Consider the following 23,057-nt stretch of genomic DNA (forward strand, 5'->3'; position numbering starts at 1 on the left):
AACACTGTGAACCACAAATACAGCAAGAAGAACCACCCTCTCATGAATTATCAAAGATTGTGAGACTCTCCTATATCATAATTTATACCCAGATGGTCCCTAAATTGAACACTTTAGGAACAGGAAAAAATCTGGAATCAGCTTCAAATAACTAAACATTAATTAAGAAAATATATGGCTCACTTTGTTACTTCTGAAGAATAGCAATTCAAAGTCATTCTATATAACCAATTTAGAGTATCAGCATAGTGTCATAAAAAGTGTAAGCTTCAAGCAAGGATATACAATTAAGGTAAAATTCAAAATGTGATCTCAATAGAGAAAGGCAACTTGAGAGAGGCATACAAGGGGGCTTCAAAGATACAAAATGTTCTGTTTCTTGAGTGGTGGGTACATGCATTTTCATTTATTCTTTAAACTGTACACATACATACATACATATTATATAATTTGTGTCACAGTTTTCATAAACTTTTAAAGAATACAGTCACCCTAGAGTTCAAATTCCCACTCTGTCCTTTAGACCAGACGCTTCCCATCTCTAAGCTTTAATCATTCAATACTTGTCGAGGGCTTACTATATGCCAGGTGCTGCTCTCGCTGTTGGAATATACAGGTAACAACAGATCATTTCTGCCCTCATGGAACTCTATTTTTCTTACCCATATAACGAGATAATACTTCTTACTTCATTAGATGGTAGGCAAAAGCTTTATTACCATGAGCTTTCACTAGGCTCACCTCTAGTTTAAAGAAATAATCATTATAACAATCCTGAGCAAAGATACAAGGCACATTACAATTCTCAAAGCTACCTGTGACTTGTTAAAATCAGCTTAAAAAGTACTGTGACATGCGGTTCCATGCTTCCATCCCAAACTAGATATCTTCTAACAACTGGCATGTCAAGTACTTCGAGTCAGGAAAAATTACAAAGATTTTTAAGTAATCCGTGTCTTCTGAGTGGCAATTTGCCCCCACTAAACTACTACAAACCAGGGAATGTACCTAAATACTCCACACAATGGATTCACTTGCAGGGAAAATTCAATAAAAGTAAAGAAAAGCTAAAGTAATTGTGCTGATGCATTAAAAAAAAAAAGAAAAAAACAACCTATAAGAAATTTTTGTACAGTTCATGAATGTAAACTGCCTCTCCTCTGATATTCCATACAAAGCTGATTTTTCTTCCCCCACATTACTGATTTTTCTAAATACTCCATGTGCAGGTAATTATTAGCCAGTTATTTTGAGGAAGATGCCACGGAATGAAGCTAAAATCCTGATTCTACAACTTAGTGGTTGTCTGACCTGGATAAGTAAGTTAACCTCTTTGAGCCTCAGTTTCCACAAAAATAAGATCCATCTTAGAGGGTTGTTTAAGTTTTAACAAAGTAATATCAAGACAAGTGACTGGGACATAATAAGGACTCAATAAAAGTTAGCTATTTTATTACCATTCTTCAAAAGTTTGCTGTGATTTATTACCTTATTATTATTGAAAAGAGATGATAAATTTTGTTAATATCTCTAAGAATATTTTAATCTGAAGTAAAAGAACTCTCAAAAGGGCCTTTCCTCTCCACTCCACTTCCAAAGAGACAGCAAAAATTGTTGTTTATTTTTTAAGTTGATTTTTTAAAAATATCTAATAATGTTGAGCATCCACTGTGATCATAGATTCAGGCAAAGCCCCTAGAATTAGAGTCCTGTAAAGTGAAAGCTGAAGTTTAGAATAACAAATCTGGCTCTCTTAAGTTGGCCAAGACTCAGTTTTCTTCATGATACTGCTAACACAAAAAAGTCAAGAGATATTTAAGAGATTTTAAAGCCAGGATTCCCCCACTCCCCCCCGCCCTTTTCGTTTAAGATTACACCAAGCTTAACACCAAGATAGGTGAAAAACTCAGCTAACCAAAGCACCATGTCTTAAGCATTCCTTTCACAGAGCTCTCACAACAGTTTCTCAACTTGACTATCCACTTCTTTTTAAAAAGTGGCCATTGGGCTAATGCATTAAAAACGCTGAAAGAGGAGCTGACACAGGAGGAAGCTGGTCTGCCCAACGGTCTTGAGAATCTGATGCTGCCAACCTCCCAGTGCTAAGCGGCTCTCCAAGAACAGTGCCCGCAGCAGGCTCAGAGATGCCAGCTGTAATGAGACACTCGTATTTGAAATGCATTCAGAGTTTCAGCATGGCCAGCACCATCTGATCACGGGACCGGGCAGGCTCATCCCTCTTGCAAGAGCACCCTCTTCCGAGACCTTCAGTCAGACCAGCTAAACTCAGCTTTGGGAGCCTTCACAACTTGAGACGACTGTATTGGTTTTCTGGGATCCCTATGTAAAGGTGGGTTCTTGAGCAAATACACAAATTAGAGTACACAAAATAGAATGTGGCAAAAAAAGAAAGCATAAAAAAATTAAGACCAAAGTAGATCAAAGATCTACTCAAAATGATCCCACTTCTTTTCAAAGCATTAAAATTACATACCTCAATTACAAGCACTATACACAAAGATGTTCGCTGGCATTATTTACAACTGGAAACAACCTAAAGATCCAATTATAAGTAACTATAGCACATAAACATGATGTAGTAATTCATTGCAACTGAAATGATTTTTACAAAGCTATATTAATAATTTTAGGAAAGGCTAAATTAATCATTAAGTGATTAATTTGGGGGGTAGCAAGGAAAACACATATAACAAGAGTTTGCGGAAAAAGTTTAAATATTTTATTTACACACACATACAAAAGAAGACTACAAGAAAATAAATATACCAAAACATTAACAGTAGTTATCACTGAGTGATGATTTTTCTCTCTCTGATTTTTAAATTTTATACATACTAAAAAACTAATCAGAAAACAAGTACTAAAAATTTAAAGATGAATAAAAAAACACACACCAGGATAATCCGCCAATACGTACTCAAAAACCTTGAGAAAATTTTTAGCATTTTTTTATTTACAACGAGAACATAACATACCACAGTATAAGAAAAATTGTAAGAATGAAACTCCCACAAAAGTTTATAGAACAAAATGTATACTAAATCCTCCAATTAAAGACCCGTAAAGTAGTTTCAGTGCTTTCTAACCCACCTTCTCACAGCAGGGAATTAATCCCTCTGGGGGATGCAAACAAACTTCAAAGAGACGATTATGCCCAGACACTAGTACTGTATGGCATGAGGTTTATACCTAAGTTTGCTCAGATACTTTGGCAGAGATCAGAGATGCAGATCCAAGGAACAAAGACTAATCTGAAGGTAGAGTCTTTGCAATCATTTAAAATGGCAAAAATGATGCATTAAATAATATCAGAAAAAGGCAAATATAGTAAGTTTCATTAAAAACAAATAAGAAAGTTGTAGATGTAGATAAAAGATACCTAAAATCAAATATTAAGTGACAGCTTATTCACTGGTAATAGCAACTAAGGAATTTTACGAATTCCCAAAGAAAGTAAGTGACACCATGAGTTCAGTTTGCATACCCAAATCTTAGTTGCACGATATTTGGAAGGTGTCCCATTCAGTGTCATAGGCCTTGATGCAATGTCTAAGTAGAACTAACAGATCACACCTCCCTTCCATGGATGTCATGGAATGCTCTTCAGAGCACAGAATCCATGAACGTTTAATACATGTCTTTAGGAATATAGACATTAAAAGTAACCAACGGGAAAAAGAACTGTCTTTAAAGTCTAATAATATTTCTTACTGGCCTTTCTCACATCTGTCATCTTTTTATTGTGAGGTAATTGTTCAGGTATCATTTAGGAGTACCTGATCCTTTCATAAAAATATGTTTTAAGTAGAGGAGCAGCATATCTTATTAATATGGCTTCATTTAGTTTCCCAATTTTTAAAAATCATGGATAAGGAATCAAATTTGGAGTTTAACTTTTCTGGATGTTAATCATCTAGTAGAAAACTAAAATCCTTGATAGATTAAAGACCTAAATGTGAAAGGCAAAACTATAAATTTCTTAGAAGAAAACATAGGAAAATATCTTCATATCTGAGGGTAGGAAAATATTGATAAATTGTACTGCATTAAAATCAAGAAGTTTTGATTCAAGATACCATAAAGAGAGTGAAAGACAAACCATAAGGGGGAGGAGACTGACACAGGCTCTGGAAACAAGCTCAGGACCATTTGGGCAAGAAATACTGAAATCCTAGGGTACTCAAAGTGTGGTCTAGGATGGAAAGGTTCAGGCTTCAAGTGGGCATGTCCCATAGGCCCCAAAGACTCCTTTCCCCATGGAAGAGGGGGAAGGCAGGGCCCTCTAAAGCATAGGGCCAGGGCAGGGATCCCTCTTGCCAGGACCATTATTTCCTTAGAAGCAGGCAACATTACATTTCTTAACCTGGATAGCAATAACATGGGTACTCACCTTATAAATATTTGTTAAACTGTACATATAAATTTTATGTACTTTTTTCCACAAATAGTGGGACAGACACTGCATGCCTGCTGATATGATACACAATATCACGTTTGAGATACTCCTGTAAAAATCCATAACGTGAATCTAACGATGAGGATACAATCAGATCAAAATCCAGGGACTTTCTACAAAACAGACCTAAATTCTTCAAAAACATGTCATAACAGACCTAAATTCTTCAAAAACATGTCATAAAAGGTAAAGAAATATCAATGTTAAATTTTCTTATTTCAATAACTGTACTAGAGTTATGTAAGAAAATGTCCTTATTCTTAGGAGATATATTCTGAAGTATTTAGGAGTGAAGGGTCACAATGTCTGCAACTTATTCTCAAACGGTTCAGCAAAAATAATATGAATATACATATAGTAATAAAGAAAATATGGCAAAATAGTAATAATTGATGAATCTAAGGAAAGGGCATATACACTTGACTATTTTTGTAGCTTTTACCTTTTAAAATATTTTCAAAATAAGTTTAAAAATATATACTAAAGAGTTAAACAAGAAAGGAGTTGTCTATGGGGAGACGAATTAGATGACTGGGATAAGAGGGTAAGATAAAGACTTTTCATTTTGCTCATTCTTCTGTCTTATTTGCCCTTTTCAAATTTTGTTCATATTTCAAAAAAATTCATTTTAATTTTGGGAAAAAAAATCCTAGGACATTGAAAGGGGAAACATTAGCAACTGTAGAAATAAGAAAAAAATTTGTCTTTAAATTTATCTGTCAAATCACAGCCATCATCAAATGGTTCATCTGTAAAGTCAGCCCAAAGACATGCTGCTACACGTATACACCTACCTAGTAACAGATACCTTCCCAATCCAATGGTTTGCACGATAAGAGGCATAACTTAACAGGGATGTTAATGTTCTACGTCTAGAACGATCGTAAATTTGTAACATGTTTCACAGCCTTCATTAGATAATCCAGAAAGTAGAGCACACAGTTATCTCATTTTTGCTATTAAGAGAAATTCATTCATTTTAACAAATATTAGTGACAATGTGCAAAGCCCTGCAGATGACATTGAGAGATGTGTACAACATGATCTGAACTGTTCTCAAGAAGGCAAGTGAAGCATAGTGAAGAGGACTTGAACCAAAAATCCTGGCTATCCCACATAGTAGCTATATGATCTCGGCAAGTTATCTGACCTCTCTGAGATTCTATTTTCTCATAGGTATAATGGAGATGCCAACCAACTATCTTTAAGGGTTGTATTGGACATGCATGCAGGACAAAAGCACAACAGATACTTAATAAAAGGTAGCTATTTTTATGAGTATTACAATCTAATTAAAATAATGAAATAGAGAGAAAATATGCCCAAGGTTGTATAGCCAATTAAGGGTATAACCTAGTGGAACCGTGATTACTCCAAATTTCTAATCCAAGGAAATTCACTCTCCCTAAACACCAAATAATATACACAACTGCCTGTGTGCATGGACCAAGAGTTGCTCCCTAACATACCTCTGGCAAATGCATCACTCTCTTAGGCACCAAGAAAAAGAACATTAGGTCATAAGGTTATTTTTTCTCATTAACCAAGAAGGATTTTAGGTCATGAAGTGATATACTCAGCCTCTGCAAGATACTCTAACCTTATCTAAGACTCTGCTGTCCAGGAATACATGCCAAATTAGTCCAAAAGCTAAAGCTAAAGCAAGAGGAGGTGTTTCCTTCAACTCACTTCCAACCTTCTTTTACCAGGTGACACAAAATTTACTACATTAATCCATTTCAAATACCTCCTTCCAGTTTAGTGGCAGAGATTTCCCTTTATATTATTTTGTAACCTAATTCTAAGCCTTTGTCACTATCAAAGAGACAATATTTCACACTAAATAGTTGCCTTTCAGGCACCTGTGAAAGCGACAAACCAAGACTCAAGGATTACAATGAATAAAGCCATACTTCAAGCCTGTTATGGCAGTGACTCTTAAGTTGTTCACTGTGCTTATTCTCCATTCGCTAGGATGATGTGGGCACAAATAAAAGGTAACATACTTAAAGACAAATAACAGTTTAGAATAGTCACATATTATCCCATGTGCATGGCTATCTCATACAATAAACAAACACGCCATATTATAAATATGCAAATACCTGAAGGAGTGCCACCCGTCCTCGGATAGGCCACTTCAACATACACTTCAAATGTGGTCCCTGGATTTTGCCTACAAAAGAAACAGATCATGATTACTGACAAGGATTGAGGCAGCATGGTGTAGAACATGCGGGCTGTTATAAAAGGCAGAACTTGATTAAAATCTTTAGCTCAACTTCTCTGAGCCACGCCTTCCTAATCTATAAAATGAAAACACCTAACCAGAAGAATTATTGTAAAACTTAAAGAAAACACACAAAAACTGTCTAGGTACAATGTCTGGCACATAATAGGCTAGCCATTACTATAATTTTACAGACATCATATTTCCAATTTACACAGCTGGATCTCCAAAGCCACAGGCAGAATTTTAAGGAAACTCAAACCAAGGCAACACCAACACAAAGTAGTCTTCTCCTTCATATTCCAGGATAAAACACTCATATGATGAAGTTAACTTGTTTACTCACAAGTTTTAAAGACTGAAACAAGAGAAACAGTATCCTACCTCACTAGGCTATTATGAAAACAGAATGCTAATCTAATGTAAGATACAGTTCCCGAATAGGGGCTTCATCTGTATTGACAATGGCAGGTATATGAATGTCCGTTACTACATCCCTTTACCTTTTCATGTCATAAATAGTTCATAATAAGTTTTAAAAAGATCACAGCACTAACAGAATGTTAACAGTTAATTCTGAGTGATGAGAACATCAGAGTTATATTATCTTTGTATTTTCTCTTTGATTCTAAGACTACAATAAAAAGATATTATTTCCAGATGAAATAAAAATTATTTCACAGAAGAAAATATTATACTTTCAAATGTCTAGAACTGAATTCTATTTTAAGCCTGACAACAAAGCTCAGAGAAGAAACTTTCTGAGTTGCCTAATCAGATCTAAGGGTTAATTTCAATCAAATAAATACCTTGAATGTGCCCAGCAGATTCCACTTTTCAAAATAATTACCTCATTTATCTCATTATAATGCTATGAGGTAGGTGGATCAGGCATTACCCTCACCATACAGGTGAGGAACCTGAGGCAAAGAGATTCTAAGTGACTTGGTAGTGGTCCCACAGCTAGTTAGAAACACAGCCAGAACCAGATTTCACACCTCTTGGTGCTAAAATTCTGTTTCACTGATTCTAAGATGAACTTTTTTCCCTACATTTTCACATCTTTTACAATCTATTGCATCGTACAATTCTAAATGGCAACATGTTTTTCTTTCTTACTAACATATATAATAACAGTACATCAAATAAATAATGGTATCTTAGATTCAATAAAATATGGTAATACTCCCTCTACTTCCTTAGGAGTAGAAAGAAAAATGTGTGTTTTGTCACTCAGGGATCTACTTATTTCTCTTGTGAAGGATCATCATTTCTTCACTGAAGAGAAACTTGGGCTTTTAATTAAAATAAGCACCCACGGTGAAAAGAGTGGGCTGCTCTAAAATTCAAGGTATGTAAATATACCTTGTCAAACATAATTTAAAAATCAGACACGAAATCAGAGTATCTTATTAGAAAACTAAATAAAACAAAGTAAACTGAAGTTTTAAGAATGCCTAAAAAATTTTCTGCTTTTTTCTCTGCAAGAGGGTACAAAAATACCTACAAGGTCAGCATTCTTTGGCCACCAAACCTTTGTGGAAAATACCATATGGAAACATCCCTTTCATTAGAATGATCTCAACAGAGAGAGTTTGATGAAAGAAAGGAATGTTCTAAGGTCATCTGAAGAGCACCAGGAAGATTCCCTCTAAAACTTAACATTATCTTTCTTAAGCCTATTTTGCAACTGGCTGAATTTCATCTCAGAATTTCATTCCTCTGGATTAAGACAATGGCTTTCAAAATGTATTCTATGGGACCATAGGACTCCTCGGAGGTTCTTCAGAGCTTCCAGACATTTTTTACCCAAATTTCCATTTTTAAGTTTATTTTTTCCTATTTAAAAAATTGAAATAACAAACACACGCATGCAAAGGTGTTACCTACCAATTTTTTAAACACTGGAGCTCTGACACTACCTGTGCCACTAAGCTAAGGTGTTTTGTACAGATCTGCTCTCTAAGTGAAGAGTGTTCTAATGTTGTCTGTTCTCCTGTCTCTGCTTCTTCTCCTTTCTCTCTTCAACATACTTCAGCCAGGTTTCTGAACCCACCACACCAGTGAAACAACTTGTCATGATCACCAACGACATCCACATGGCTAAAATGTGCTAAATGGTCAATTCTCAGTGCTTGTCTTAACCTCTCAGCAGCATTTGACACAGGTGATTGATTTGCCCTCCTTCTTGAAACAGTGTCTTCACTTGCCTTCCAGGACATCACTCTCTATTGGTACTCTTACTACCTTACCGGCTGCTCCTTTGCTAATTCCTTCTCACATAAGCTCTCCTACCTTTGAACTTAGTCCTGGGCCTCTCCCTGTCTACACTCATTACTTAGATGATCTCATTCAGTCTTAGGGCTTTAATTACCATGCAAATGCTGACAAGTCTCAAAGTTCCGTCTCTAACCTGACTTCTTTCCTGACTCCAGATTCCCTTATCCAACTGCCTACTCAACATCCCCACTTCGATATCTAAGAAGCATTTCCAATTTAACAAATGGTGCTTTCCTTCCTTAAATCTGCATCTCCTGAAATCCACAAGCTATTCAAACCAAAAAAACTTGATATCATCCCTAACTCCTGTTTTATATGCCACAATCATTTAAATGCCACAACCAGCAAATTCTGTTGATTTGATCATCAAAATAGATCTAGAATCTCAATGCTTCTCAGCATCCCCAACCCTACCATCCTTGACAGATCACCATCATCTCACCTCAATTACTGCAATACTCTGACTGCTCTCACTGCTTCCTCCTTTGCCCCACTACAGTCCGATTTCAACTTAGTGGCCAGTAATCCTTTTAATCTAAAGGTCAGGTTATGTCAGTCCTCTGCTCAAAACCTTCCAAAAGCTTGTCATATCACTCAAAGTAAAAGTCGAAGTCTTAGTTCTGGAGATGGATGGTGGTGATGGTTGCACAACAACATGAATGTGTTTAATACCACTGAAGTGTACACTTAAAAATGGTTAAGGTGATAAATGTTATGTGGATTTTACCACAATTTAAAAAAAAAAAAAACAAACAACTAAGGAAGGAAAAAAAAGTCCTCACAAGGGCCTGCATGATCAGCCTCTGCCTATCTCTGCAACTTCATTTCACACCTCTCTCCCCTTGCCCACTGCACTCCAGCCACACTGGCCCGCTTTCTGCTCCTCCAACACACCAAGCGCATTCTTATCTTACAGTCTTTTGTATTGATCTTCATATAGGCGGCCCTTCCTGTCATTCAAACCTCCGCTTATACTTGACCTCCTCAGAAAGGCCTTCCCCAGCACACTCTCTACTACCTTATTTTAATTCTCCACATCACACCCATTACAATCTTTTTTTTTTTTTTGTGAGGAAGACCAGCCCTGAGCTAACATCCATGGCAATCCTCCTCTTTTTGCTGAGGAAGACTGGCCCTGGGCTAACATCTGTGCCCATCTTCCTCCACTTTATGTGGGACGCCACCACAGCATGGCCTGACAAGCGGTGCATTGGTGGGCGCCCGGGATCCGAACCCGGGCCCCCAGCAGCGGAGGGCGTGCACTTAACCACTATGCCACGGGGCTGGCCTATACTCATTACAATCTTGTTTATTATCAATCTCCCTCCTCTAAACGTAAACTGCAGGAGAGCAGGGATTTTGTCTATCATATCCACTAGTGTTTCCCAGGCACCTGAGCAGTACCTGGCACATAGCCAGAATCAAATAAATATTGAGTAGAAGGAATAAAGGAAGTACAGACTAGCCTTCCTGGGGTCTAAAGATTTAATAAATGATAGGTACTTCCCTGATTCTCAAACTTTAGCCTGTTAAAAGATATATTTCCAGCCCCATCTCCAGAGTTTCTACGGTAAGACCCAAGAATTAGCTTTTCTAACAAGTTCCCAGGTAATACTGATGCTGCTGGACTAGTGATCAACACTTAAAGAACAAGTGATCTAGTTAGATGGAATTCTTCTTCCAAATAATTTAGTACATACAACATAAAATAAACATGGGGTATACCTCAACAATCCATCATTTCAAGTGCTTTTGCAATAAAGAGATTTCAAAGAAAAAAGGCATTTGTAGAAGCAATGAAGCTTACTCCTCCTCTATTGCTATCCATAGTCACTGCCTCACTCTAATGAGTAATAATAAAACTACCTAAGTTCCTTACTCAGTTCAAATAGCTGCCAGAGTTCTATTACATGGAGCCAAAGATTATGACAGTCTCTTAAAAAAAAAGAAAAGCAAAAAGCTGACTAAAACACTAAGAACAAATTGAACTATAATTATAAGTTATAGTCATGCTAATCCATGATCGTTTACATGTTGCGTTATGGAAGAAGTGGTGACTAATGTTGTGACAAGTTATATAAGATACCAACAAATACACATAAGTTATTTTAAGGGCCAGTAAAGCCAATGCAGATGGAAGCATTTTCTATTTCCCTGCAAATCAAAAAATAAATTTAACTGTCTCCTCTAAATGCAAATGGCCAAGCGACTCTTACTTAATATTTTCATTAAGCCTGTAAACAACTAAGACTATAACAATTTCCAGAGAATCTCTGGGACTACCTTGAAACTGCTTATTTCCTCCATCACTCTTCAAGATGCTCAATATTTTTAACTACTTGGCTAAAGGAATTGAAAATCCTATTTCTGTCCTATTAACACTCACTGCTAATTCAGTCACGTAATGATGCTGAGAATACCATATTCAGAGCCAATTTTCCAATATGGACCCAAGTTTTCCCAGAACACTTCATGATACATCTTAACATATTACCATGGAAATGTCCTGGTTCTGCCATCATATTCCATTATTAATTGCCTTACACTCCTATACCTCCATGATCTGGAACCCTGCCCACCTGCTAAGCATCTTTTTTTGCCATCCACCCTTACCTCCTGCAGTCTTGCACCCTAAGATCCAGCCGTACAGAACAACTTGCAGTTCTCTGAGCAAATCATGCTCTGATTCTTCAACAATAACATCATTATCATACTACCACTACTTACTGTATCCTGTGGGTCAGGCATGATCCTAAGCACTTTACATGCATTATTTCAGTTAATTTTCAACAATCCTGTAAGTATTATTACCCCCAGTTTAGAGATGAGGACACTGAAACTCAGAGGATAAACTGGGCAAAGTCAAAGTGAGGAAGTAGCAGAATCATCATGGATCATCCAAAGGCACTAACCACTTTACTATTCTATATTATTCAGCTGCTCTTCTACAAGGACCAGTCTTTCCAGTCTTTTGCACTAGACAAATTCATTCATCAAGCCTCAGCTCAGGCATTTCCTCCTCTCTGGGAAGCCTTCTCAATCCCCCACACTCATAGCCCAAACTGGGTTAAGTGCCCCTCCTCTAGGCTCCCAGGGCACCCTGTGCTTCCCCCTTCTTGCAGCTCTTACCACATTCAACCTTGACACAATTACAATTACCTGGGGAGCTTTTAAGAGTCCTGATGCCCAGGCTACACCTCAGAACACTTAAATCAGAATATCCAGGCATTGGTATTTTTTAAAGCTCCCCAACTTATTCCAATGTGCAGCCAAGGTGGAGAACCACCAGTGTACCTCTGATTAAATATCTGTCTTCCCCACTAAACTGGCAGCTCCTTGAGGGCACCAAGTGTCTTCTCAGAACCCTAGTCCAGACACCTGGCACAATAAATGTTTGATAAGTGAGTTTTCCTCTAACATTGGACACACAGTTTCCAGCTCCCAATAACTGCTTCTCTTTCTCTGACAAGAGGTAATTTACTGAATACACGCTCCCTACAGCTGACTGTTCTTTGGAGCCAAAGGTATCAGTAAGTCACACCTGCTGACAGCAGCCTCTGCTCTTAAATACAGAAAAATGACACACAAACAGCTAAAATGTGTTTGAAAGAAGGGAGGTCTGCTCAGTTCTTGCTTCTGGGAGAATGAAGCCTGAAAGTAAGCCAAGAGAGTATTTCTATTCAGTACCACTCTTCTGAACACAACTCTCAGTGATTCACTGGAAGGGCCATGCTCAGTGCTCAGGGCCATGTTCTCAAAATGATTAAGTACACTCAGCTTGAAGTCATGAAACAGACAAAAGCTTTGACAATATTCAGGCAGCAGCAGGAAAGCTTAATGGTTTTTTCTTTTTTTTTAGAGCATCAGGCTATTGATCACTCTGCTGGATCATCAGCTTTCAATTAGGATCTACTTTTCTTCAATTACAACATATTATGAGATTAAGACAAAAATGTAACATTAACTTCTTACAAAATGAATCTCTGGCGCATATGGTAACCATGCCACAATGCTAGGCCCTCGTCCCTTTAAGTGTTATTTAGAGCTACAAACCGAAACACACACAGTGTTAGGACCCCTTACTCATTTCACAGCCGTCAAATCTTCAAACCAGCTAGTATTCATCAAGCAAAATAGCAATCTATTCTCTATAGATTAATGATTTGACTTCGGCACACTGTTTCTTTACTTACAAACATACGCTGAGGGGGCTGACGTATATTTCAAAACTTATACCAATTGAACTGTCTTCAAGTTGACAACATGGTCAAAAGAATCTGTATACACTTCAGAACATGCTGGCAAACATCACCTAATAAACATTGATTCCTTTGAGCTACACAAACAAGCAAAAGGGTAGTGTTAATATTTCCAACAAGTCTCCATTTGTTTTGGTGGACTGTGAAATTAAAGCCATTTTTCCAGGCTGAAAATGCTGTATCAAAAGGTGCTTTCTAAGCCATAACAAGGTAACACCTCCACAGAAGAACGCAGTCACTGTTGAGACTTGTTAGAAAACGATTAACTTAGTTGTGTAATTATACCAACAAGCTGTTTCAAGATTTTACACTTAACTTTTCATTTCTAATAATGCTCTCAGCATCAGATTAATAAAGATACACAGATACTGCCATGAGAGGAGTTACAAAGTTTTACCTTCCATAAACCCCTATGGAAAGATTCTTATGCCACAATGTGCAAAGCAAGCTAACTGGAAGAAGTTTAGCTGCACTCCAGGCAGAAAGATAGAGCCTGCACACACCTCAGCAATGTGCAGTACTCCATACAGTTTTAATAAATTCTCTTCTATGCAGAGCAGCAGTGTAAAATCTAGACTCTTCAACCATATTAATAGCATTTGCAAAGATTATATCTATTTCACTATCAATAAATATTTTTGTCCTTTAAAAATATTTAAAAGCCTCCCCTTCCCTAACTTTTCCTCTGCTCTTTCTGAACAACTTAGTCCTAAAGCGATCACGTGGGCAGAGCAAAGTAGATGTCTATGTCAGCAATGGCCCAGTGTGGGGTGTCAGAGCCTGAGCAGGGAAAGTAAAATATCCCTACAAAGGGGTGACCTGACAAGAGATGCCAGGTTGTGAGCGGGTTAGCACATCCATGATAAGGGGTGACCTGGCAACACGATGTCAAATCCAAGGGAATGAAGAAGGCATCCACTCAGGGGAGCACCTGGTGTGGGAAGGCAGAACCTGAGCAGGATGAAAAAGGCATTCACGCACAAGGGTGGCCAGGCCTGGGTGCTGAAACATGGTGGAGCGAGGAGGGTGCCCCATGGAGGGACAGCCCAACACAGATGTCAGAGCCAAGAGAGTGAGGAACATGTCCAAGCACAAGGGCACCCTAGAGTGGGGTATGAAAGCCCAGGCAGGTATGAGGAGATTGACCATGGGGAGATGGGGGAAAGGCTTGCCCAGCATAGTGGGGAGTCAGAGTCCAAGGAGGACATCGACAGGGCACCCACAGGGCAGTGGAGATGGCAAGGGCATGGAAAACCACCAGAGTAGGCCTTGTGATCCCAGGAAAGCAAAGTGAAAGAGGAGAGCATCCACGTGGGGCGGGAGAGGAAGGAGCAGTGTACCTAATCCAAGCCCAAGACTGGTAAGGAGGGCCTGCTTTCTCACAGTTGAAGTTAGTAGAAAACTAGAATGAATTCTGTGGAGTTGGATTTGAATTGGAGATATTAGTGTGAACTCACAGTTTTCCATATATATATATAAAGATAGAGAAATAAAATGTAAACTGATTTTTAATACAGACATATTTCCCGACTCTGTCTACTGAGAGGGTCTTGGCAGCAGCAACATCCCAATAGCAACAAGCATACTTACACCAAGACCTTGGATTCTAAATACAATCCTCCTCCAAAAGGAACCAGGGCTCCTTGGAGAAACAGTTGATTCAGGGCTGGGACAGAGAAAGTACAAGACGAGCTTAGAACATCTTCTTGTGCCTGAAAGCAAAGAAGTGCTCAAAGAATGATGGGGACATGTCAAAAGGACACAGGAGACAGCTTGAAAAGGCTCCCACTGGCCAAATCTGGGGTAATATGAACACCAAAATCAATAATGATATTAACAGGTTATTAACCCATCAAACAGGAAACCATGAGTCCACATTGATATAAATGAGTGAATAAATTGACAATTTAATGAGAAATGGAGTATTTACCTAGTTTTAAAGTACCTTCCCACAAAATACTTATTAATTACAAGGGGGAAGAGTAAATTTTCAGTGTAGAAGTTTGGCAAAAACTACTTTAATCATCAAAGTGATCACCATCAGTCACGGGACAAACTACAGCAGGCAATGAGAAGATCACAGCATCACTTCCATGACATTCCTGTCAAAGATGCTTGACCTAACCTAATCTTGAGGAAGCATCAGACAAACTCAAATTGAGGGACACTCTAAAAAATATCTGGACTGTAATCTTCAAAAGTGTCAAGACCATGAAAATCAAGGAAAGATTGAAGATCTCTTCCAGATTGAGGGAAAACTAGGAAACTAAAGAGACATGACAACTAAATGCAATGTGCGATTCTAAACTGGATCCTCCTGCTATAAAGAATGTTATTGGGACAATTACTGAAATATGAAAGGGGTCTAAGGATTAGACGCAGTAATGAATCAATGTTAATTCCCTGACTTTGATGGTTGTATTATGGTTCCACAGGACAATGCCCTTGTTTATAGGAAAAGCACACTGAAGTATTCAGGGGTGATGGGGTATCAGGACAGCACCTCACTCTAATTGGTTTTTAGAAAAGTTCTTTATATTGAACTGCCAACTTTTCTGTAAGATTCTGGCTGTTTAAAACAATTTTTTTAATAAAAAAGCATAACCATCCACTAGTAATAATTTCCCTGTCTTTTACCAAGACTTTCTCATGGTAATGGCATATGGTTCTATGGAAAGAGCCCCAGACTAAATATCAGGAGGCCTGGGTTCCAATCCTAGGTGGACTCCTTATTCACGATGGGGCTAGAACAAGCCATTTAACTTTCATGCATCAGCTTCCTCCCCTGTCAAGAGATAGTACCTGCCCTGTTCATCTCAAAGGTTGTTTCAGGGATCAAATGACAGAAAAATGGGAAAGTGCTTTGTAAACTGAAAGATACTAAACCAGCATAAAGTATATTATTTATTATAAAAAATAAAATGGCTTCACCTTACCAATGACAGGCTTTGTAAGTAATTCACACGTTACTGTGTATTTCAAAGACCCAAAACTCGTAAGCTTTCAAATACTGTTACTAAAAGCAATACAGAAGACAAGGAACTATCCAAATAGAAACGTTAGTCTAGGGAATAAATAAAGGGATTTTAAGAACAAGGGGTAGATTGTGCAGTGAAAAATTCATGCTTTACCAAAACTGAAGAAAAAATAATCTCTCCCCTACAGAAGAAAAAATACTGAACAAATGCAATATATGAAAATCAAGAGTCTCTGGATATGTAACTTACACCTCTCAAGTCAGGAATAATGTGAACATCTGTATAATACTTTATGGTTAACATGCAACTCTCACATACGTTTCTGAACCTGACTGTCAAATGGTGGTACTGGGATAGTGTTATTTTCCCTGTTTAACAGAAAAAGAAACTGAGGCTAGGAAGTGGTAAGACTCCAAAGGATGCCTGGTTTTCAGATTCCAAACTCCATAACTTTTCCACCACACCATGCTGTCTATCTAAAAACTACTCACAATTGTTTAAAGTAGCAACTCTTAATACTGGATGGGGATGGGGGGCACAGACCCCTCTGAGGAGCTCATGAAAATCTTCACTCCTCCCCACAAAAATGTACTTAAATTTAAATTTTTACATATAATTTTCGGGGCTTTCATGAAGCTATTTATGGAAATATGCAACAAGACCCCTCGTTTCACTGATAACTTGCTTTTTATGTTCTTATTTAATCCTCAAGCCAAGCCTATGAGAGGAAAGTTATTACCATTACCCCCTTTAATAAGAGCAGACACTCCACACAAGAGCCAGTAGTTTCTAAACCTTATTAATGCTTACTAAACACTTTATATTTCAGACGTTGTTCTAAGCACTTTTTATGTATTACCTCATTTAATCTTCCCAACAATCCTATGAAAGAGCTACTATTATCACTCCCATTTTACAGATGAGGAAACTGAAATACAAGGAAGTTAAAAGCTTAACTTTCTAAGGTCGATAGCTTCCAAGAGACAGAGCTGGAATTTGAACTCAGGCAGTGTGGCTCCAGAATCCCTACTCTTTATTTTTTAAGCCAACTCTACACATACAATATACAACTGTATCCACACAATTGTATGTATATTAACATACACAAACTAAAATGCACCCATTTTAAGTGTACAGTTCTATGAGTTTTGGCAACTGTATACATCCATGTAACTTCTACTCCATTGATTTTTTTTTTAAGATTTTTTTTGAGAAGTTTTAGGTTCACAGCAAAGTTGAGAGGAAGATACAGAAATTTCCCATATACCTACTGCCTTCACATATGCACAGCCTCCTCCATTATCAACATCTCTCAGAGTGGTACATTCGTTATAACTGATGAACCTACATTGACACATCATTATCACCCAAAGTCCATTGTTTACATTATGGTTCACTCTTGGTGTAGTATTCTAAGGGCTTGGACAAGTGTATAATGACATGTATCCATCATTATAGTATCATACAGAGTATGTCCATTGCCCTAAAAATCCTCTGTGTTCCACCTATTCATCCCTCCACACCCCCTCAAACTCCTGCAACCAATGATCTTTTCACTGTCTCCACAGTTTTGCCTTTTCCAGAATGTCATATAGCTGGAATCATACAGTATGTAGCCTTTTCATATGGGCCTCTTTCATTTAGTAAGATACATTTAAGGTTCCTCCACGTCTTTTAATGGCTTGATAGCTCATTTCTTTTTAGCGCTGAATCATATTCCATTGCCTGGATGTGCCACAGTTTATCCCTTCACCTACTGAAGGACACCCCGGTTGTTTCTAAGTTTTGGCAATTACGAATAAAGGTGCTACAAATATTCATACGCAGGTGTTTGTGTTTGTGTGGACATAAGTTTCCAACTCCTTCAGATAAGCACCAGGGAGAGTGATTGCTGGATGATATGGCAAGAGTCTGGTTTTGTAGGAAACTGCCAAACTGTCTTCCAAAGTGGCTGTACCATTTTGCATTCCCACCAGCAATGAATGAGAGTTCCTGCTGTTCCATATCCTCATCAGCATTTGGTGGTGTCATTCTTCCGGGTTTTGGCCATTCTAACAGATGTGTAGTGGTATCTCGTTGTTTTAATTTGCATCTCCCTGATGACATATGATGTGAAGTATCTTTTCATATCCTTACTTGCCATCTGTATATCTTCTTTGGTGAGATGTTTGTTAAGGTCTTTGGCCCATTTTTTTTTTTTTTTTGTGAGGAAGATCAGCCCTGAGCTAACATCCATGCCAATCCTCTTTTTTTTTTTGCTGAGGAAGACCTGGCCCTGGGCTAACATCTGTGCCTGTCTTCCTCCACTTTATATGGGGCGCCGCCACAGCATGGCTGACAAGCAGTGCCTTGGTGCGCACCCGGGATCCGAACCCGGACCGCCAGCAGCAGAGCACATGCACTTAACCGCTATGCCATGGGGCCGGCCCCTTTGGCCCATTTTTTAATCAAACTGTTTTCGTATTGTTGAGCTTTAAGAGTTCTTCGTATATTTTGGATATAGTCCTTTATCAAATGTGTCTTTTGCAAATATTTTCTTCCAGTCTGTGGCTTGTCCTCTCATTCTCTTGACATTGCCTCTGACCGAGCAGAAGTTTTTTATTTTAATTAAGTCTAGCTTATCAATTATTTCTTTCATGGATCATACGTGTGGTATTGTATCTAAAAATTCATCACCATACCCAAAGTCATCTAGGTTTTCTCTTATGTTATCTTCTAGGAGTTTTATAGTTTTGTGTTTTACATTTAGGTCATGATCCATTTTGAGTTAATTTTTGTGATGGATGTAAGAAAAGGTCTGTGTCTAGATTCAGATTTTTGCATCTGGATGTTCAGTCGTCCCAGCACCATTTGTTGAAAAAACTATCTTTGCTCCATTGTATTGCCTTTGCTCCTTTGGCAAAGATCAGTTGATGATATTTATATAAGTCTATTTCTGGGTTCTCTATTCTGTTCCACTGACCTGTTTGTCTATTTTTTTTTACCAATACCATTCTGTGATGGTTACTGTAGCTTTACAGTAAGTCTTCAAGTCAGTTAAGTGCCTATTCTCTGACTTTGTTCTTTTCCTTCCATATTGTCTTGGCTATTCTGGGTCTTTTGCCTCTCCATATAAACTTTAGAATCAGTTTGATGATATCCACAAAATATCTTGCTCGTATTTTGATTGCAATTGCATTGAATCTATAGATCAAGTAGGAAGAACTGGCATTTTTGACAATACTGAGTTTTCCTATCCATGAACGTGAAATATCTCTCCATTTATTTAGTTCTTTGATTTTGTTCATCAGAGTTTTGTAATATTCCTCATACAGATCTTGTACATATTTTGTTAGATTTGTACGTATTTCATTTTGGGGAGTGCTAATATAAATGGTATTGTGTTTTTAATTTCAAATTCCACTTGTTTATTGCTAGTATATAGGAAAGCAATCAACTTCTGTACATTAACTTTGTGTCTTGCAACCTTGCTATAATCACTTATTAGTTCCAGGGGTTTTGTTTTCCTTTTTTTTTTTTTTTATCAATTCCTTCAGATTCTCTACATAGACGATCACATCGTCTGTGAACAAAGGCAGTTTTATTTCTTCCTTCTCAATCTGTATACCTTTTATTTCCTTTTCTTGTCTTATTGCATTAGCTAGTACTTTCAGTACAATGTTGAAAAGGAGTGGTGAGAGAGGATATGCTTGCCTTGTTCTTGTTCTTAGTGGGAAAGCTTCTATTTTCTCATCATCAAGTATGATGTTAGCTGTAGGTTTTTTGTAGATATTCTTCATCAAGTTGAGGAAGTTCTCCTCTATTCCTAGTTTACTGAGAGTTTTTATCGTGAATGGGTGCTGGATTTTGTCAAATGCTTTTCCTGCATCTATTGATATGATCATGTGATTTTTCTTCTTTAGCCTGTTGATGTAATGGATTACATTAATTGATTTTCAATTAATGAACAAGCCTTGCACAAATGGGATAAATCCCACTTGATCATGGCGTATAATTCTTTTTTATACATTGCCAAATTTTGATTTTTTAAAAAAAATGAAACTTACCATAGCCAAATTATTTTCCTTCTTCACATCTCCTTCAAAAAGCAGTCTGGGTGCTGTGTTAGCACCTAAGGGCAACTGAAAAGGCCTTTAGAACAGTGGACTCAAGGTCCTGAGAATTCCATGGGCAACACTTTGGGTCTCCCAGAGGGCTGATCACCCAAATTCCAGGGGATTCAAGAATTACAGAGTGGATCTGCCTTCCCAATGCCCCCCAGGAGCATGTGAGCTCCTCTCTCCTTCATGGTCCCAAGTTCCCTTTTCTAAGAAGAACTTGCCTCTCCTCTAGCACTGCTACATTTAGAGCTTGGTGATTTCTCAGCATAGAATGCAGAGCCACAAAAGAATTCACACTCTTAACAGCTTCACTTATATTGTACAGACTCCCAAGAATCTCAGATCACCTGGGAAACTTTTTAAAAGCTTCCCAAATTCCCAATTCAGATTGTCAAATTCCACATTTGAAGACTGATTTATTAGGTGAGGGGTAAAGCTCAGGAATCCATTTTCTGAAAAGTGATTCTGATAATCTATTGATCTATGAATCTATTTTCCCAAGCGATTCTGATGGTCAGATTTGGGAACCATAGTGACACAGTAATTCTCAAATGTGCAAAGATTGCAGAGAACTTAAAAATCATGACACTCTTTAGAAGAGGCTTAAACATACACTTTAAGTAACAAAACATAAAATGGTACTAAATCACATACCATTTTACACAGACAATAGCAGGCATCAAAAGTTTAAATAAATGTATGTCAAATTTACTGAAATTCCACTTTCAGTTGAGATGGAGTAACAGGGACCAGATTTACCCTTCTGTCTGAAACAAACAAAAAACAAACAAAAATTTTATTTATACACACACACATATACATAAAACAATGTTTTTCAAGACACTGGAGATCAGACAACAAAGCACAGTGATCCCTGAGACGGGAAACAAATAAGCTGGGCCCTACTGCCTTGAGAGAGCTTCTAGGCTGTGATACACAGAGGGGGAACTCAAGCAAAGCCCAGGAGACACCCTGAGTTGAGAAGACAGAGCTGCGAGTCCAGGGAGACCAAGGCAGTTAGTTTTCAGCACAGAGTACTGGAGAGGGGAGCTGCAGGGAGAGAGAGAACTCCAGAGATCTGCAAAGGACCCCCTTGAGTGTACAGCTTAAGTACTGATTAGTACATGTGTATGAGGAAATTACTTGAGGCTGGAGAAAGAACCACCAGAAAAGATTAGACATAGCAGTGTCTGGTACTCACAAAGAGCCAGAAATAATGCCTGTTCCTACTAGTCAAGGTGGAATGATCCACAGTGCATTGGATAGAGTACACAGTGGGGTATTACCTTAGTAATGGGGAATAATTAGCCCTAGACTGAGTACTGCTTCAGTCCCACCTAACAAATCTTAAAAGCAAAACCCAGATGGATCAAACTCTTTCAAAGTAACTTAACTGACAAAAGATATGAAACAATGGTTTTCAAGACATCAGACAACAAAGCACAGAAATTCCTTAAGAGATGGAAAACAACTGAGGTGAGCCTATGATTGCCTCAGATTACTGCCTTGGGCAAGCCCAAGAATACTTATAAGAATACAAAAATACCCAGTGCCCAACAGGGTAAAATACACAATGTCTGTCAGTCAATAAAAAATTTCCAGGCATGCAAAGAATCAGGAAAATAGAACCCATAATGAGGAGAAAAATCAATCAATCGAAGTCAACACAGAACTGACATAGATGTTGGAATTAGCAGACAAGACATTCAAATAGTTATCATAACTGTATTTCATGTGTTCAAAAAGTTAAAGACATGGGAGATTCAAAAAAGACTCAAACGAATTTCTAGAGATAAAAACTACAATGTATGAGATGAAAAATGAACTAAATGGGATTAACTGCGGAGTAAACATTGCAAAAGAAAAGATTAGTGAACTTAAAGACATTGTTTTAGAAATTATCCAAGATGAAACATGGGGCAGGGGGAAACCTCAAAAACAAAACAAAGCATCATTGACCTGTGGGATAACTTCAAGCAGCCTAATATATCAGTAATTGGACTCCCCAAAGTGGGGAGGGGGAGAAAAAATATTTGAAGGAAATGGTGAAAAACTTTCTAAATTTGATGAAAACTATAAATGCACAGATCCAAAAAAAAAATCAACAAACCCCAAGCACATGAAACATGAAGAAATCTAAGGCACATCATAATCAAATTGCTCAAAACCAATAATAAAGAGAAAATCTTAAAAGCAGAACAAAAAACATGTGCTACATTCAGAAGAACAAAGATTAGAAAGACAGCAGATTTCTTGTCAGAAACAAGGCAAATCAGAAGACAGCAGAGCAACATCCTTTAAGTACTGAAAGAAAAAGCTGACAACCTAGAATTCCATTCCCAGAGAATATTTCAAAAGTGAAGGCAAAATAAAGATTTTTCAGATATTACAAATGCTGAAAGAATTCATCACCAGGAGAACCGGACTACAAGAAGTGTTAGAAGTCCTTCAGGCAGAAAGGAATGATGCCAGATGGAAATATGAATCTATATCAAGAGATAAAGAGCATCAGAAACGGTAACTACATAAACTAAATAAGAAAAATCAAATGATCATCAAATAGATGAAAATTTGATGCATGAAAATCAAATAGATGCAGATGATTTCACTGGAAAATTCTACTAAATATTTAAAGAATTAACACCAATTCTACACAATATCTTCCAGAAAACAGGAAGGAGGAAACACTTCCCAACTCATTTTACAAGGCCCGTATTACTCTGATACCAAAAC

General features: G+C 37.7%; 1 protein-coding gene across 4 annotated transcripts in view; it reads right to left on the reverse strand.

Moving 5' to 3' along the window:
- The window catches only part of DENND1A (DENN domain containing 1A), a 502,861-nt gene that overhangs the window by 459,173 nt on the left and 20,631 nt on the right, over nt 1-23,057 (reverse strand). For 3 of the 4 annotated variants that reach the window (XM_058524001.1, XM_058524002.1, XM_058524003.1), the window contains exon 2: nt 6,583-6,653. In XM_058524001.1, the coding sequence (XP_058379984.1) occupies nt 6,583-6,653 (71 nt within the window). Of the gene's footprint in view, nt 1-6,582; nt 6,654-20,978; nt 22,074-23,057 lie in introns of those variants that run through there. The other variant, XM_058524000.1, reaches the window with a different exon arrangement.

The sequence above is a fragment of the Diceros bicornis genome, chromosome 28, assembly GCF_020826845.1.
Source record: "Diceros bicornis minor isolate mBicDic1 chromosome 28, mDicBic1.mat.cur, whole genome shotgun sequence".
Taxonomy (NCBI): domain Eukaryota; kingdom Metazoa; phylum Chordata; class Mammalia; order Perissodactyla; family Rhinocerotidae; genus Diceros; species Diceros bicornis.